General features: G+C 38.9%; 3 protein-coding genes across 5 annotated transcripts; 1 reads left to right on the plus strand and 2 right to left on the minus strand.

Annotated features, from left to right (window-relative positions):
- Window positions 1–1,144: 1,144 nt before the first annotated feature.
- LOC112554291 lies at window positions 1,145–7,494 on the minus strand. 3 transcript variants are annotated; one of them, XM_025222010.1, is made up of 3 exons: window positions 7,030–7,493; window positions 6,149–6,285; window positions 1,145–5,978 (listed from the first exon to the last, which is right to left on the minus strand). In XM_025222010.1, exon 3 carries the CDS (start codon window positions 5,930–5,932, stop codon window positions 4,754–4,756), a length of 1,179 nt encoding a protein of 392 aa, XP_025077795.1. In that variant the 5' UTR covers window positions 5,933–5,978; window positions 6,149–6,285; window positions 7,030–7,493; the 3' UTR covers window positions 1,145–4,753. The 3 variants fall into 3 exon arrangements, with proteins under 3 accessions (XP_025077795.1, XP_025077796.1, XP_025077797.1); XM_025222011.1 differs by lacking the exon at window positions 7,030–7,493 and adding an exon at window positions 6,694–6,857; XM_025222012.1 differs by lacking the exon at window positions 6,149–6,285 and having other exon boundaries at window positions 7,030–7,494.
- A 109-nt stretch (window positions 7,495–7,603) lies between these two features.
- On the minus strand, window positions 7,604–14,981 carry LOC112554232 (snurportin-1-like). The gene is made up of 8 exons (XM_025221914.1): window positions 14,509–14,981; window positions 14,075–14,216; window positions 13,729–13,833; window positions 12,389–12,482; window positions 11,697–11,794; window positions 11,338–11,415; window positions 11,059–11,136; window positions 7,604–10,094 (listed from the first exon to the last, which is right to left on the minus strand). Exons 1-8 carry the CDS (start codon window positions 14,664–14,666, stop codon window positions 9,474–9,476), a joined length of 1,374 nt encoding a protein of 457 aa, XP_025077699.1. The 5' UTR covers window positions 14,667–14,981; the 3' UTR covers window positions 7,604–9,473.
- Window positions 14,982–15,112: 131 nt separating this feature from the next.
- LOC112554231 (carboxypeptidase Q-like) lies at window positions 15,113–18,186 on the plus strand. The gene is given in 5 exon segments (XM_025221913.1): window positions 15,113–15,352; window positions 16,622–17,085; window positions 17,088–17,207; window positions 17,210–17,335; window positions 17,338–18,186. Coding segments are annotated over 5 exon segments (1,383 nt in total). The 5' UTR covers window positions 15,113–15,179; the 3' UTR covers window positions 17,838–18,186.
- The last annotated feature ends 312 nt before the right edge of the window (window positions 18,187–18,498 follow it).

Genomic DNA, 18,498 nt, shown 5'->3' on the forward strand with positions numbered 1-18,498 from the left:
TTCCTGTAGCCTACACCCGTGTTTCTCAAGTCGGGTGAGCAGGTCACCACCCAAGTCCTCTCCATAGAGCGCAGTCTCAGACAAACGGCAACAACTGGCTCAAGCCCAGTCACACCACTACTTTAATCAAAACAACAAATAGACAGGGCAGCATTTGTTTCACCTTCAGTCTCATACGAATTCATTCAGCGTGAAAGCAGTGTTCAGGGTCTTACTATACACTATGTCATGGTTAGTTGAAGCCAACTATGTGACAGCTTGATGGTTACCACTGGTACGTGTGAAATCAGCCCCAGGTGTAGGCACTTTAAGCACAAGGCAGCCAACCAGCATGTCCTGCACCATTGCCACCAACACCGAGAAAAACAGAAGTTTTGATGACTTATTTATTGCTACCACTTTGTATACACACCCTGCAAGCTAATCATGAAGAACTTCCACTGCAGATGTGATGTTCTTTATGGCTACATACGCAGACAAAACTGGTGATGCCCATGGTCTTATGTAGCACTCATTTTTCTTTCATTCATCCCATGGCTGGCACCAGTTGATGAATGGTTGTGCTGGGACTGGTCACTGGGAGCAACAACAGCTGAATGTCAAACATTGTCAGGGTCAAGAAACCAAATAAAGGCTGAAGAGAGGGATTGTAGGCTCATCTTCTTTCTGCCACACAGATGTGTAAGGTGCAAACTAACACGTCCGAGGGTTTTGTCCAGCTGCCCTCCATCCAAAGTGCTAACACATCTTAAATTTATCTAAATATCAACCCTAAACAGGCATGTGGCAAGCCTTTTCAGCTGCCATCTATCATGTGCTAACCCCTCCAACAACAGGTTCCAGTCAAAGGATGAATGAATGATATATATCAGCATTTCCTACAATCCGATATCCTAATAGTCTTTGTAACCTTAGAGACAGTGCAAACAAACATGACAGCAACATTATTAATGTGACTGGCCTACTTGGCACTAATCCGAGCTTAGCTGTGTGATTACACAGTCTACAATGATGATTTCCTGACATGGTGAGATCCTGCAATGTTGTGATCACTGCCCTTGACTTCAGTGAAGAAAGTCATTCGCTCCAAGTTCACTCAACATTAAAAATTCTAAGATGAAGCCAAACAAAAAAGCAAGTAAAAGAAAGTGAAAAGACTTGGCTAAAATGAAAGCCATGTCTATATATTTCTGCTTTTCATTACACACGCACGAACAAATAAAAACTGGCTAGGAAACAAACCAATATATTAAGCCAAAGCAATATTTGCTTGGTCTTTTATAGTCATGCACATAATGTACATAACACTAATATGCATTTCATTTTCTAATTTCACAATATCCGAATCTTCTGGTAACATTACAAACACATCAAACTGCAGGGAAAAGGAACAATCTTCTAAAAATAATGATCAAATTAAAAATTATAGTGAAAAATGTTATGAAAATACAGAATTGTTAAATATTCCTGAGAACACATGGTCCAGACTTCACTTCTTTATCAGGAATTAAGTGTGTCTGTATGAGACAGAGACACTCCTTAATTCCACGACGCACTCTTCAGCATTTCACCATCTTTGTATTGGGAAGGGTCTGTAGCCTTACATTCAGCACATTCAATGTCTACTCAAGCCTGTGATTAAAAAACACTAATCCCCAGGCCAAGACTACAGTTGGTTCCTGCTTTATCAGGGGAGGTAACAAGAAGTGACAGGAGAGGGCAAGGAGTTACTTGCCACAAGCCCTGCGCTTGACATGTTGAACCACTTCCAGTTCACTCTCCCTGGATCTTAACTCACCACATTATGTATATAAATAGTCCCTAACTTGGCCTCTTGCCATCATCTGTCCAACACAAACATTGGGTGAGGTGAGGTGAGGGTGGTGACTAACAGTAGGTGTGACTAACTATAACATAGGTTACTGCCTTCAGTTTTAATGGGTGCTCAGTCTCACGTATCCTTCCTAACTGAATATCACAGCAACTTATGAATAGGACAACTTTTTGTGAATGAAGGTTAGATCTCTTTTTACTGGCAGGAATAAACTGGGCAGAGTTCCTCTCTCTCTCTCACACACACACAAAAACCATCCCATCTCAAACATGCTTGAGGTAGGTGATTACAGACAGGCTGGTTTTTCATGCTCTACTCTGTGTAATAATGAGCAATCGCCTGAACATCACCCTGCAGGATATAATGGCCTCTGTCCAGAATGTATTGTATACGATAATATATAAAATGAAATAACAACTCATTATTCAGGAATTTAAGAATAGTCCAGGGCTTTAAAAAAAAAAAGATAATATGGTGAAGGATGAGGACAGACTCTTGACAGTCTCAGCTGTCACAACTCTTTCTCATTTCAACAGAATGTTTGGAGCTGTGTATTCACTTTGCATACCACTTCCCTTACCACAGCATTCACAAGTTAGTATACATAGATTAATGCTGGCAGTTTAAAAACAATTAAACTGGAATTTGATAATAACTTGAATAAGCAGATTAGCATTTTAATATTCCTGACATTTATTAATAAATTTTAATACATTCAGCATGGTGCATAAGCTTTTGCCATGTACATTCTATTATTTGCTTTCATACATGCACACACATACACATCCACAGAGAGGATGGAGAGAACGGAGAGGAGAAAGAGACTGGAAAGGGAAAGGCAGAATGAAGCAAAAAAAAACAAAATGCAATTCAGCAGTGAGAAAATTGTTCCTAGGGCCCTTACATCCAGGGTTAGGAAAGTGCTGGTGTGGTCTGTGGAGGGTGTAAAACCACATGTCAACCACCTGCCATTTTCCAAAGTTAGTTTTACACGCACTTTACTTGACAGCTAAAAGAAAACTAACACTCTGCACATGCACACATGCATGACCACACAAACACACATACAAAAACTTTGGACATTGCACGTAAGATAAAGCTGTGTTTTTTTCTTTAAAATAAAAGGCACTAATACATTTATTGCCCTATGACACGTCATATACAACACATACATTATCAATATGATAGTAGGCTGATGTTTTAAGCAATGAAACATAAAAGTCATTAAAAGTCTTATTTCAGATGAAACACCATTAACCTGCCTCAGTTAAATGAATGTCTGATAAAACGATTAAAGGGTGAAATAACTGATTATCTAATAAGATAACAACAACAGCAACATAGACGATGATGATGAGTGTGTGGTACCAAACCACTGCATTAGTGAGGCTGTCCGTGTTTTCCAGGGTTATTGCAGGAGATATTCCCAGAACAAGGCCCTTAACCCTTTATAGCGAGATGAGCCCTGATTGTGGCTTTGCCGGGAAAGCACGGGGAAGGCAATTTTCGTTATTTTTATTGCAAAGTTCAAGCTTTCTCCTTTCCAAAAATGGATCGGTTTCTAGGTCTTATGTTTTACCTCAGAGAAGCAATAATAAAAACAAACATCACCAACAGTCGTCTGTGAGGTATTAGCCATTGTTTTTGTACAAACTTATATGCAGTGTTAAGAGGATCAATGCCCATCTGAAGCCTTGAATTGACTGAATGGTTCCCAATGGTAGCGAGTTCCACATTTTAGGTACAGTGTATGAGAAGGATCATTTACTGCACCATTTGGTGCACATTTTAGGCAGACGAAAAGACAAAAAGGGCTCCCACGGAAGGCATCTATATGAAAATCAGTCAGTGAGCATGAGGCAGAGCAGCCACAGCTAAAGTCCTATCATATCAAATATCTCATCAACCTGAGCCTGACCAAACAGCCAGTGAAGTGTGCGGACTAAAATACGACATGATTATGTAGCTTATTCATCAAGTCATATTTTAAGATCATATTTTAAGGGGATAGAAGTTTTGTGAACTAGTTCTTTTATTCTCTTAAAATATGGTTTGAGGCACTGACTGATGAATAGCTGTGCAAGCCAAACGACAAATATCAGTGATGCAGTGGTCTAGGGTGTCATCAGAAATGATGTGCAGATGATGTGAAGGGGATATTACAGTTACAGCTCTGATTGATGATGTAAGGGACATGACATAATTCAACAACATGGATGAAAAAACAAAAGTTCTGTCTAATTATCTTTAAACTTGTTACTGGTCATCTAGACTTAACATCTGTGAAACATCATTCCAGCCTTTCAATTGTCAACATGAGGTTGGCACGAGGCATACAACTGTGTGTCATCAGCAAATGAGTGACTGCAAATGTAATGACTGTTGATAACCAGTAACCAGGAAAGTTACAATACACAGTATAAACAACAATAATAAAGTTACAATATACAATATAAATAATAATTATAATAACACTATAATAATCTTCAACTTCATGAGTGTGCAATAAGTTGGACTACATTATTTTAATGCTTAATCAATCTTGTGAGAGATCTGAAAGGTTCCAATCTATAGGTTACAGGACAACTGAAGTCATTTTTCTTCTGTATCTTGGCTGAATGTGACTCATACTAAAAGTAATCTAGTATAACACATAGTAGCCCTGTACAAAAATGCATAAATCTGCAAGAAATTAACCTCAACTGTCCTATTCAAAAGTGAATAAATAGATGTTCAGCATTAATTGCACACAATAATAATGTGACTCAGTTAAATCATGCTGACAAAATCCATGATACCAAGTTCTTGAAGAATTCAAAATATATGTTTCATAATAAAACACCCAATAATACTGTGTTTAAAAACTGAAGACGTATCTGCAGTGATGCATCAAAAGTCACAAAAATTAAGTTCAAACAACTATTTGCTCAAGTACTCAAGACGTTTTTGCACCCACTGTGCCTCTTCCTTAAAACTGTGTTTATTGTAAAACTCCAGCAGCATCTTGTAACGGTCTCGTATGTCAAAACCCACCAGCTTGTGCATTTTGTGGAGATCAACAGGGCACAGGTGCATGGGCTGGTGAAAATCTTCTGCCAGATGCCCTGAGCCATTCATACAGCAGGTGTAGAAGATACAGTGGTCAACTCCCAGAAGATGCATAACCTCATGAACCACAAGCTTGCAGGACCGCTGCAAAAGAAGGGAAGATTTGGCTTCCAGCTGCATTGGCTTCGATGCTGTTTGGAGGTCATACCAGTGCTCTTTGGAGAAGACAAGAGTTGGGTCATACCGCAGCAGACTGAAGACTGCCACTCGCTGGTTTCCTGATGCCATGCCAGCCACAAAAAGGTCTGAAGCATCACCATACAAATCCAGGGTGGTTAGGGCGATCAAGCATAAAGCATCAGCTGGAATCAGCTGCTGCAGTATCTTCAGCACCGAGTCTACTCTCAACTGTACATGTCCTGCTTTTGCATTGTAACGAGCATTCAGCTTGGTGCGTCTGATATGGTTTTGCTGTCTGTTATTGCTGCGGCTGATCGAATCATCAACCAAGATGACATTGCCATCTGTGACCTCAAGGTCCAGTGGAGGTAACGGACTCACAGGAAGACAAAGAAAACAGCTGGCATAATCCACAAGATCTGAAAACTTAATGCACTGGTCAAACTTTCCTAGCTGCAGGATGTATACCTTGCCTTGTGGGTACTTTTGACAGATGGTTGTTCCCTTACTATTAAATTTCTGTCTTATGTTTCTGATTTTGCGGCTTGAAAGCCATGGGTTTTCTTCTAAAAACTGTTTGAAGGTCTGACCATCTTCATCATACTGGGCCAGCCAGTCATCTTGACAAGTTGGATGTGGAACAGGATTAAAGAATTCTTGAAACATGCTTAATGACTGGTTCCAGTAAGTACCGACAGAATACTCTAAAGGAACGTCTCTCAACATATTGTAGCCAGCTGCACGCATTCGTGCATTTTCGTTTCGTGGCTTAAACCCTCGTGCAAAGGGCACATAGCGTACCCTTTTAGTTGAGATGGGTGAGTTATCATGGTGACTACTACTATCTCTGGTCTTAGCACGCTTTGGCATGTTAAGGACCAGAAAGACTGGTATATCCTCAAAGAGAAAGTATACACTGAAAAGAAAAGAAAAACTTCCTAAGTTTGATAAAATATCACATTCTAAAACATAATGCCATGAAAATGAGAATGATATTATTTGAAATCATGGATATATAAACAACATGATGAGATAATGCCATTGATTAAAAACAATATAGCTATATTTACTGCTACAAAGTGTTACCTCCATTTTTATGGCCTTTCTCTTGCTGGTGAAGATATGTAAAGGCGGTAGTCTGCTTCCAATATTTGTGATCGTTTTTTAAGATCAGCTTATCCACACTACTTCATTTCTTAATGTCTTGTGGTCTTCTAACATTTCTGTCAGGTAAAATCAAACATAGTGTACTCCTCTAAAGTGAAGGCTTCCATCACAATGGTACAATGATACTCAATGTGCATGGGGTGAAATTGTTAAGTAGCCAGAAGGAAGGATGAAAGAGGAGTAGCACAAAATGGAAAAAGAAAGTGTAGAGGGGATGAAAGTTATCGACAAATTTCTGGACACGTCGGTATCCAAGTGTCAAGACATATAAACACATTTCACGTAATTTTCAGGGAACACCTTGAGGAAAAATAAATCAATCACTACTACCACCACCATCATTACTTTACTAAGACTACTGATAATGTTGTTGAGAAGACTACATGCATTATTAGTAATAATACTTTGACCTTCCTGCCGAATTAAAAAGAAAACAACCCGCCCCTCTCCCTCCACATACTTACTTGGACACAATGAAATCACAGAACGAACATGAAACACAAGGTCTAATGAATCTAGAGGCAGTTAAATGTGCTGTTGATAAACACACCGTCAGATTTATTAGACGCAAAATGTTTTGTTGATTAGATAAAAGGCTCTACTCTCATTAGTTCGCAACGCATCTTGTGCACGTACTTAAATGTGTAAATAAATAGAAATCGACTTATGCAAAATAAATAACAGCAAATAGCCTAATATTAAAATGCAGGTTTCAATTTTAGCAGGTGAGGTGGGAAAAATGTAACAGGTGCAAACAATGACAAAACTTCTCTGTATATTTTGTTTAAAGACTAGGATACCTCTGTAGGTGTGCACGTCAACTCCAGGAAACTGGCGACGCAGCCATGGGAGTGAACTCTGAAGTAGCAAACATTGCAAGGGAAGTAATCTGCCATGTCGACCATAGACTGCGATCACAAACTTGTCCGTGCTACGATGACAGAACGTACCTGTGTACAAATAACCTGGGGCTGGTCATTTCGCACAACAGCCTGAGTCCAATCGTCGTGATGAGAAACCTGTCCGTGCGACGATGACAGAATGTTCCGGTGTAAAAATAAACGGGGGCTGGTCATTTCGCCCAACCGTCGTCAAATAGTCGTAACCATGACCACAGTCGTTGCCACACCACAACGGCGACCCAATAACTCCATAATCTGGTGGCACTGGTCTTCAAATATGAAATCTCGCTTGTCATCGCTGCAGTTAGCGGCTCAGGGTTCTGATCTCGTCTCGGGACGCTCTCTGTATGTGACACCTGTTCTCCAGTTTCCTCCCCCTCCCCTCATAGTGCGAAATCGCCGCAAGCGGAAGCACTTTCCTACTTAAAACAAAACAAACACAAAAAACAAAAAACCAACAACAACGAAGACGAAATATGACATTTTTTATTGGGTGTGTGTCTGTTTTCTTTCGTGGAGTGGGGTGATGCTGAGATAGAGGAAGAATGGCTTGCAAATGTCAAAGAATGGACCAGCCAGCACAGGCAGGACTGTATACCACCACTCGAGACAGGACCAGTGGTGAGCGTACACTAGTTGCTGCATCAGTCCATCCAACTGTTCTCCCAGAATAGTACTGCCAGACTAGCAAACTATACTAGAACACTAAAGATCAACAAGCGGGGTCTTTCTTCCACCGAACACTAAGCCAGCGCAGACATTGATCATCAACGGAACGAACTAAAAAGTCATAGCCTGGCAACCTGCGTCCAGATGTACTGCCTCTCTTGTGGTTTACCAAGGGTAGCTGCTGTCTACACTCGCTGTTTAAGTAGCATATTAACGAACCCCACCCCACCCCCCAATTTTCCGAAAACCAGCATATGGGACGCTACCCGGTAGACTTTTGACATCTAAATTGACTGTTGTCCCTCTAATATATATACACAGTATATCAAACATCCTACTGGGAAAGTGTGTGCCACTTTAACTCATCAAGAAAGCATGTAAGAAAAGGTCAAATAAGATCTAGGCAAGTCATCCTCCTCCTCTTGGTCAACAGAAAACATTTCTTAAATAATAAAAACTTAATAAATTTCCCTTTGGTATGCGACAGAAGTCTTCAAGGTATTCATCTTCATTCATGACCTATCGACATTAATTACAAAATATTGACTTTAGAGTAAGATTTTAGCTATTAAAAAGTTTGGCGTATATGAAATAATGAGAAAGGGAACAGCTTCTACTAGTGTATTTGTAATTGCAAGAATGCAGGCACACATATTCTCTTTCACAGGTGGGCACATGCACATACATACAGAGGTTACAAATATCAGATAAAATTATAAGTCATTCAATCAAAGATGATGCTGAAATGAAAAGCAAAAAGAAAACAGCATGATAAGGTCTGCTAGAGGCTTGATGGATTGAGATGCTGCAGTTTGATTCAAATTTTTCTGGAGATTAAAGCATGGAAATTATTTACTGATTCTGTAAGCAGCTCGTGCACTTGAAATGACTGTACCATAAATCTTGATCAATTACATCCTCCTTTAAAATTGATGCTACTGTTATTGCCAATCCACTAATTTCACAACAAGATAATGAGCTTAAAGACATGGCCTGTTCAGGTTTCAGTACCTCAGATTGTTATTATGCATTGAGAAACACTCACATCTAGATGCAGAGTATGCATTACGTTAGAAAACAAATTTTCATGCTGTACACATCCACTATTATTTGACTGCTTGAGGCTTCTTAGTGAATGAGATGCATGTGACTGAATAGCACACCCTCCACCAAGGCAGGAATTTAGAAACACGCCAAGCACCCATTTATATGACAACATTGTATTTTATAATTTTTTTTTAAAAAGTCATCCACAGATAAGAATCCATATACTGTCTCTGGATGATTAAAGACGCATGTAAAAACACTACAATAGTAAGCACTTACAAGAATGTGTCAAGCACTTATTTCGATGACATTTTATTTTATAGTTTTAAAGCTGCTTCAAAAAGTGATCCACAAAGCCACCGACTGATAAGCATCCCTTTATGAAAACAACTCCTGAAGTCTCACTGCACCACCATATCTACCAAGGCCTGTCACGTACAGACTGAACTAGATGTCACCAACAGATGTATTTGGAAGTAGCTGGGAATAACACAGGGCAACACAATGCCCTGTATTTTTTCTTAGTATTTTTGCCACTTCATGATATTTTCATGGCAAAACACCCCCACTCAATATTTTCCTCAAATCCTCAGTACTCAGAGGCCTGTAAAATAAAATGGTCTTCATCAAGCCAATTGATTTCCAATGGTGCTTTCAACTATGACCTCCTCCTGCATACTGCAACACTCTTGTTGTCTACCATTAAATCTATTTGCTATAAGCTGTCTTGCCACAAGTTCTTTTTTCAAACTGTAGTTCACATTATGTGCTGAATCTTCTTTTGCTACCTGACGCCTGCCACAAGTATTTTCCTTGCATTCCCCAAATTCTGAGTCCATTATTTCTACTTTATCTCGCTGATATTTTCTCCCAGATTTTGCATTTGACCTACACCTGCTGAGGTCTCCACCTTCACTGCCTTCCAAGCACTCTGCCTCCATTACTTGTTCTTGACCCCTTCCTCTACCATGACCTCTGCCCCTTCCCCGACCTCTTCTTTGTCTATAGCAGTTTCCATGGGAAGAGACTCCTTGGGTCTTCTCCAGTTGAGTCCTCTCCTTGTCTTCTGCCACCTTTTTCATATGATCAGCATAATTGGTGTAGTCTGCAGGTTGGTGGCCTAGCTGGCACTGAGGTACTTCAATGCCAAGTATTTCTGGAAGCATGTAGGGCTTCAGCCACACAACCAGAGGTGTAGAGCCAAACAAATAGTGAGTGCGCTTGTGGTAAAACAGCAAGCCATCGATCTGCACAGAAAATAACCACCAGTCACTTGTACTCCAGCATTATCAGATAAACAACCTTTATCTTCATTACATAAAATAAAACTACTTCTGTCTGTAAGTAAAGATCAATTAACTCCAAACCCTTAAGTTACGAAGTCCAAAACAAGGTCCCACAACCTCGGCAGCAATAAAAATGTTTGGCTTAAAGTGACTGAAAAGGGCAGCAACTACATGATCTGGAGCCTTTCTAAGAGGATAGTACAGTTTTCAACTCATCCTGCTAAAGGTTTTACCAACAACTTATCCCCAAAACATCCAGGTGCATCAATGTGTCACGAAATATCAGAAAGGGAGAGATACTGCACTTATGCAATGTGTAAGTTCAGGCTAATATAACCATGTAACTGATCAGAAAAGTCAATTCTAGATAAAAGACTGGAGTGTGGAATGGGGATGTTCTGACAACTGCTTGTCGACGTGTGCATCAGTGCCAGCTCCAATCTGGAGGGAGTGAGGCTGGCGTGCCTTACATCTCTTAGTGCAGGCCATCTGTTAGATGACAGCTAGAGACAGTTGTTTAGGCAGAGTCAAAGTTTGGCAGCTTTGTCACGTACTAGCTACAAGATGTGATTGGATAGGTTACGTAGGAAGCAGAGTGTGGATGTAAACATCAATAATAAGCCAGAAGCCATGAAGGTTTTGACACTGCCAACCTAATGCTGTGCTGGACCTTGAACCAATGCTTCAAAACCAAGTTCTTGGAAGGGACATCTTGTAAAGAGAGACTTTAAGAAGCTGGTTGAAGCCAAGTCTCTGCTATGAGTGTGGAGTTGCCATCTCTGCATATTGCTTAATGTCGGTGTGGATGGCAAAGTAGTCAAAAGTGTAATTAGTGAGCATTGGTGTGCTTTAATTACTATCCTCCATCTATCTCATCTATCACATGCATATTCTCCTAGGCTTGGGACATAATATGTATTCTTACCTCAAAATTGGCTGAGGCAACAGCTGAAGCTATTGCTTCTTGGGTGCAGGCAAAACTTGGCAGAGGTACAAATTTCATCTAAAAGAGAATTTAAGATGACATATATATTAAAAAACAGTTTTTTGAATAAGTTCATCAACGACCATTTGATCAGAATTTACTCTGACTACAATTCTGCCAGTTTCTTTGATTACCTAATAAAGTCCTTGCTTAACCAGAGAAACCAGCGTCAATTATTTTGAATTCTGACAGTACAGAGCAAAAAAAAGGTTTCAGTACCGGATTTACTTTGGAGACTTCCATGACTTCAGGTGTTTCCTTGATCTTTTCATGCAGCCAGAAAAATCTAAATTCTGTCTGCAATAATTAGAAAAATCCCCAACATTATACAGTAGAGGTCTCTTTGCAAAATGCTGAATGAAGCAAAGAATAAGTTCACCAGAAAATCATGCAAATAATTTCTTCAAGCATACCCTCATCGATATATCGTGTTTTCAATGGATTCTATGAAATTTTAAGATAAAGCATATAGAAGGCCTACACAAAAGCACTGATATACACAACAAAAGAACCTCTCTTCATCCTCTTTTATACATACACATTTTCCTTGAGGTTTAGCATTACAAGTAGCTGCTCACCTCAGTGTCATAGACAGAGTGACCATTCCAACACATTAGATCCAAGATATAGTACGTTTTGTTTACTTCACTGTAAAGGCAGTCTAGCACACAGCAGCCTGCATAAAAAGACAACACTAAAAATATCTGGTGTTACCATCACAATGTTGGTATAACAGTGCACAATGTTTAATGTTTTCATAACCATCAGTATTCTCAACCTTTAAAAATTAAATGATAGGCTGAAGTCAAACTCTCATGGCTTCGAGATCAAAGGGAGGAGAGAAATGTAAGTGGTTCACAGAGCTTATATAAAAGAAGTTCTGTGTGATACTAATGTCACAATATATACTCTATACTATATATTCTTAATATTAATACACTAAAGGATTTTTTTAAATGTCTTTGACTTTTAATGATAAATGTGTTAATCTGATCCCATTTAAAATTCCCATTGGAAAGATGCATGCACATACATGCAAGCAAAAGGACTACAATCAGTCTCATAAACAGATATGTATGTACAGACACACGATGCTTCATAAACAAGTAAAAATAAATAGATAAATTTGCTTATATTATGCCTCAAAACGTTACTTCATAAATGAAAAGAGAGCTTGGTCTGTACGGCAAAGCAAGTCTCAAAGCTGTATAGAGTGAATAAGACTGAGCATGACCAATGCCTAAATAAAGCTGAATAAGAAGAAGCTTACTGATGCGCTTTTGTATGCTGTGATTACCACCTGGAAGGTGAGATGGAAAAGTGTTGATACAAAAGCCGCTCTTGGAGTAAGCCTTGGTAGAAAACTGCATAAGATATAAAATCTTGAATCTGAGTATATTATATGCTTACATGAAGCATTAGTTAATGCTTAAAGCATACCAAACAATCAAAATATTCATATCTGACAAAGCAGGGATGACAATAACTGTGTGTTTAGCTGATTCAGAGGGGCATGCAGTGAGATGGAAGCAGAAAATGCACAAACATACAAAGATGAATAGATAGATGGACAGATACTGAATGCAGATACTGACATGATTAACAATGGTTCATTGTTTTAAGCATCATCAGCCCCAGAACAGAAGATAGGGGAGAGGCAAAAATAACATGATGTCTCATCCTTGTCATACAGGATATCGCCTAGTCATGGACGATTTCTGCTGCCCCCTGCCTACCATCCCCCCAAAAAAACAGAAAAAAATGAGACTGAAACCTATATGTACATTATGGGATTGCCACATAATATTACTGTCACAAACCTGCTGTTTAAAAAAAAAATAATTTGGATGAAAAGAAAATGAAAAGGATGGGGTATGGTGAGTGATTTGAATGGGCGTGTGCTGTGTGCAATCATCTTTTGACAGCTGCATTTTCTTTGATGTAATGGCATCACCGAAAGACTCTAGTAGTACAAACTGTAAAAATCAGGGCTGAGAAAAATTACATTAGTAGTATAGTGAATTTAAATCTGAATGATTGTTAGATTTTAAGGAAGGTATTTTTCTTTGTGTGCAACAGACCTTGCTGGACTTTAAGAGGGGCAGCAATAGGAAAAGACTGTGTTCTTTCATGCTGAGGCTTCAAGAAAGACTTTCCACAGAAAAGACTATAACGAAAGACTTAACGATAAGGGAGACAGTGTTTTATGTGTCTTAATGCATGTCTGTGAAATAGGTTAATTATTTTGTTTGTTGATTACTTTTCTGATATTATATTTATTTTCTTAAATTCAGATTTTCATTGGCATCTAGTACAAAAGTAACTGCAGAGTAGCAAGTGACAATTATATATATATTCATGAATATGTCATACAGATATACAAACTTATTAATCATCTCTTTTTCTTAACATAAACTAGTCATGACAAAGAAAACTTTTTCTATGGCTCTGTGTGTGTGTGTGTGTGCATCTATGTGTGTGTATGAGTGAGAAATTGGAAAAAAAAACCAAAGAAATACTAAGGGAGAGTGATATATGCATGTAAATAAGCATCAGCAAACATAGGTTTCACAGAAATCATAATAATGTACAGGTTAGTGCCTGGCATACCTTGTTTGTGACAACCAGACATCGTTTACCCACAGGGCAAAGTACCATGAGCCACTCAGTGGCAAAATCTGATGGAACCTCTACAAGCCACTCTGAATACATAAGCTGTTTCACAGAAAAAAACAGAAACATTCAAAATTCACTGCATGTACCACAATGTGTTTAACTTTTTAAGATGTTACTTAAAACTTTTTTAGTACCTACATTATATAGCTAGAATTGCAAAAATCTATCCTGTAATATCAGAAAGTCAATGGTGATTTTTAAGCCTTGAGAATATTTAACAGGAGGATGAAATCATAAACATGCTTCAAAATTAAATCTCAAAGACAAGATCAGTACAGACCTGATCTTGGTAGTGACGTCCAGGTTTTTTTATTGTTTGTTCTATGTCCATGATTTCCTCTTCTTCACTGGCTTTGTCCACATCATCCTTCCAGTCGTCCTCTGTGAGCTTGCGCACATGACTCAGATAATCAAATCTGTTTCTAAAATGAGCAGACAACAGAAAACAGAATTCATTTGAAGGGCTTGTTGAAAATAAATAACTTGACTAAATGAGCATCTTGACTGGGTATTCAGAGGCTTCTTCATATCATTGCAAGGTACAAACAGAATTTCCTGATCTGGGAGGACTGTCAGTTAAGTAAAAATGTAAGAACATTTATTTTCTATTTATATTATTCAGTGCATTATTAATAATAACACAAGTTACTAAAATATTTTCCAATTTCTATTCGATACTCGATGAATTTGCAGCAAAGCCTTTAAATTACTTGCCTTTTCTGGAACTCAAGAAGACGTTGCCGACGGCTATCTTGATCTTGACTTGATGACTTCATCTTGAACTGAGAAAATCTTGGATGTGGGGCGGAGATCTTGTTTAAGTCGCTACTGACCTCAAAACTAGATGCCAAAGCGGCCGTCAGCTCATCCATGATTAGACGACTACCAAGAAATCTACCAAGAAAACTCTCTCGCTGCCTGCTGTTCTATAGTATGTGATGAGCAAATGAAAAGTAGCAAGCACACAGATGATGTATCCACTTGTTCACTTAACTCTAAAGAAACACCAATGAAACTAGAAATTTGCACAAAACATATACATCGACGGAACCCAGAATGATAATATACCGCAAACATAATAAAATAGCCTAACACACTGCTGTCGAAGTTTCCTTATAATATCAGATACATCACATAGAAACATCACTGGTAGCTACCATGTTTCATCTCCGCAGACGAGAAGCAGTGCTCCGAAGAAAAACTGTAAAACAAAACTGAAAGAAAAGGCGTAAAAAACTATTTGAATGCATTTTGTAAAATAAATGAATATAATGTTTAATTTAGATATATAATATTTAGTCTACTAGTTTTATCCGTGTTAAGTCTGTTATCATATGACCTGTCACATGACAGTATGCTTGTAGGCGTCTGCTACAATTCTGGGGATGAAAATGAAGTGCATGGTAGCATTGTCTCTGTTCGTTGGAGTGGCATCCACTTTTACCATTCATAATGTCTTTGAAAGATCAAAGGCTGAAATTCCAAGACTTAAGGATGCAGCCAGTCGTATTATCAATTTGGCGTTAAAAGGACCATCACAAAACCAGACCTACAACAGGTATATGTTATTTGAAATTACTCTCAGAATATAAAAGGTAATTCCTTTAAGCTTTTACACCTTTCGGTAAGGCATTCAGGTCTCTAGCTATATCTATTGTAACCCATATCAGTACACATTCAAGTATATGGTCAGATCCATGTATAATTACCTACTATAACATGCTTATACATCTGACAATTACACCCCTAAGAACCTTTTCAAGGCAAAGGTATGAACCCTTTTAACTATTTTTGTGTCAGCACAAAGTCCCTAGATATCAGAACCATATAGAAAGACAGGTTGAATTAGGATATTCAATTAAAAAGCTGAAAAAGAGGGAACGAGAACGATTGTCAATATAGTTACTATACTTTCAATACCCCTACCATTGCCTTGCGAGATTTTATTGCTAAATCCTTTAGTGCCTGTGCAGGGGCATTCACATATGAGGCCAGTCGATTTGATCATTTGGCTCTGTTTTTAAATAGGTGGCTGTGTTCTGCTGATAATATTTGACGTTATGTCATTGGTGGTCGATTCGTCTTTTGGGCCTGGGACGATTTGGTTTTTGATGATGGGAGAATGTGGTCTTACTTCAGACAATATGGACATAGCAGGGCCTCAGACTGTAGGGTGATATGACTGGGGCGGTATGGTCTTGGGGCGAAATGACCGGTGAGCATGACCATTTACATAGCACGTGCATGTGACATATATACAATATACAAAAGTCAATTTAGTTTTCTGTAAATTGCACCAGTTAATAAAAAAGTAAATGTTTCAGCTGTGACTAGGAAACACAGAAAGTTGAGAAGCATATGACTGATGTAATTCATATAATCTTTTATCAGCTTGATTATTTTACAATATGGAAACAATATTTATAGGTAAATTTATGAATTTACACTAAGACATTACTGACCTAGTAGATTGATATGGTCAGGCAATATGGTTTAGATCGAAATGATAAAATGACTGGCCCCAGTAAAATAAACGTTGCACAGAAATAGATCAACAGCATATACTTCAGAATTGTACATTTACTTTGTGAAGCCAGTTGGAGAACTACTAATTTTACTAGGCCTGTGTACAAACATGACATCAGGATTTTGACCTCTTTCTGTGCATGGTATTTAGGCAAACTGCATCCAGCTTTACCCAATCATTAAAAACAGATTTTGCTCACAATCAGTTCTTAAAAAAATGCTTTGTTATAGGTGATAATATTATATCTTAAAAAATGTTGATAAATGCTTACACTAAAGCAGAGCAAAACCTTGTGAACAGGTTGGCGAATTTCACAGACAAATTTGGGAGTCGTCTTACTGGATCTCAGAACTTGGAAAATGCTATAGACTACATGGTTGACGCACTTCAAAAGGATGGTTTGAAAGCCTACACTGAGCCTGTAACAGTCCCCCATTGGGTGAGAGGTAATGAGTCAGCAGAGCTTATAACTCCTCGCTGGCATCCCATGGCCATGCTGGGTCTAGGCTATAGTATTGGAACTCCCCCTGAAGGCATTACAGCTGAAGCTCTTGTGGTGCGTAGTTTTGACGAGTTACATGAACGTGCAAGTGAAGCTAAAGGCAAGATTGTTGTCTATGATGAAGATTTTGTAAGCTATGGAGTCACTGTGGATTACAGAAGTCGGGGTGCAGTTGAAGGAGCTAAAGTTGGGGCTGTGGCAACACTGATACGAAGCGTTACTGCTTTCTCCTTGTATTCCCCACATACTGGGATGCAGGACTATGAGATGGAGTGCCCAAAATTCCCACAGCCTGTATAACTGTTGAAGATGCTGAGATGCTGAAGCGTATGGCAGATCGCGGTGAGAAAATTGTAATTAAGCTAGTGATGGGGGCAGTGAACTTGAGCCTGTGCAGTCCCGCAACACTATAGCCGATCTTGTTGGTTGGAAATATCCTGATCAGATTGTATTGGTCAGTGGTCATCTTGACAGCTGGGATGTGGGTCAAGGAGCAATGGATGATGGAGGTGGGCTTTTATTTCATGGCAAGCCTTGTCACTAGTTCATCAGCTGGGTCTTCAGCCAAAGCGAACTATGCGTGCAGTCTTGTGGACTGGGGAAGAGTTTGGTCTGATAGGTGGTCAGAGCTACTGGGAGAAGCACAAAGATGACATTAAAAACTATGACCTTGTTATGGAGTCAGATGATGGCACTTTTATGCCCCGTGGAATCCGGTTTACAGGTAATGCAGAGGCCACCAAAATTATGCAGAACATTGTGTCTACTCTGCTTTCAAGCATCAATGCTACTACAGTTGCATCCCCTGCAGAGGTGTCAGATATTCCATGGTGGATTCAAAATGGTGTGCCAGGAGGTAGTTTGCTGAATGATAATGAAATTTATTCTTTCTTCCATCATTCAAATGCTGACACAATGACAGTTGAGAATCCCCATTGGCTTGATCTGTGCTCTGCAGTCTGGGCTGTTACTGCGTTCGCTGTGGCAGATCTGGAAGACATGCTTCCTCGCTAAGAGATTTCGCTAAGAAATTTCTTGAAATTATTCACATAAGCTTAGTGTTAGGTACAGCTGTACTTTGCTGAATGCAGCAGCATGATTTTTGTTGTTAAGATATTTGATACAATGTATTGTGTGCTTTCATAACATTCCTTCATGATGTACATACTAATGATTGCTAAACTAATGATCTATAAATGAGTAGTAATTATGAAAATGTTGGAGGATTGTGGCGCTACACTTGTATTCCTTTTCATGGTCTATCCTTTCTGCTTTTAATACCTTCACCATACCTTTGGGACATGGAAATTGTAACACTTTCTTAGCTTTTATCTTGAAGCATAACAAACCATTTTCTATGACTGCTGAGAGAATCAGAATCTTGCCTGCAGTTGCTCTGAAACGGAAGAATTTGTCATTTGCTGTTTTCCTTTGCAAATTTTACGGAAATGGACATAACACATATTTTGTGTTCAACAAAATTTGCGATTTCTGTGCATGACTCCTCCACAAAAACGTGACTTCTCTCTCTCTGCACTCACACTGATGGAATCGGACGTTAGCTGTGTATTCCAAGACAAAAAATTTCCTGGTCACGAGAAAGTCAATCATATATATACACTCCAGAAATAGTTCAAAGTCAACTAATATTAAAGATTAGCACACAGGAAAGGAT

The sequence above is a fragment of the Pomacea canaliculata genome, linkage group LG13 (assembly GCF_003073045.1).
Source record: "Pomacea canaliculata isolate SZHN2017 linkage group LG13, ASM307304v1, whole genome shotgun sequence".
Classification (NCBI taxonomy): Eukaryota; Metazoa; Mollusca; class Gastropoda; order Architaenioglossa; family Ampullariidae; genus Pomacea; species Pomacea canaliculata.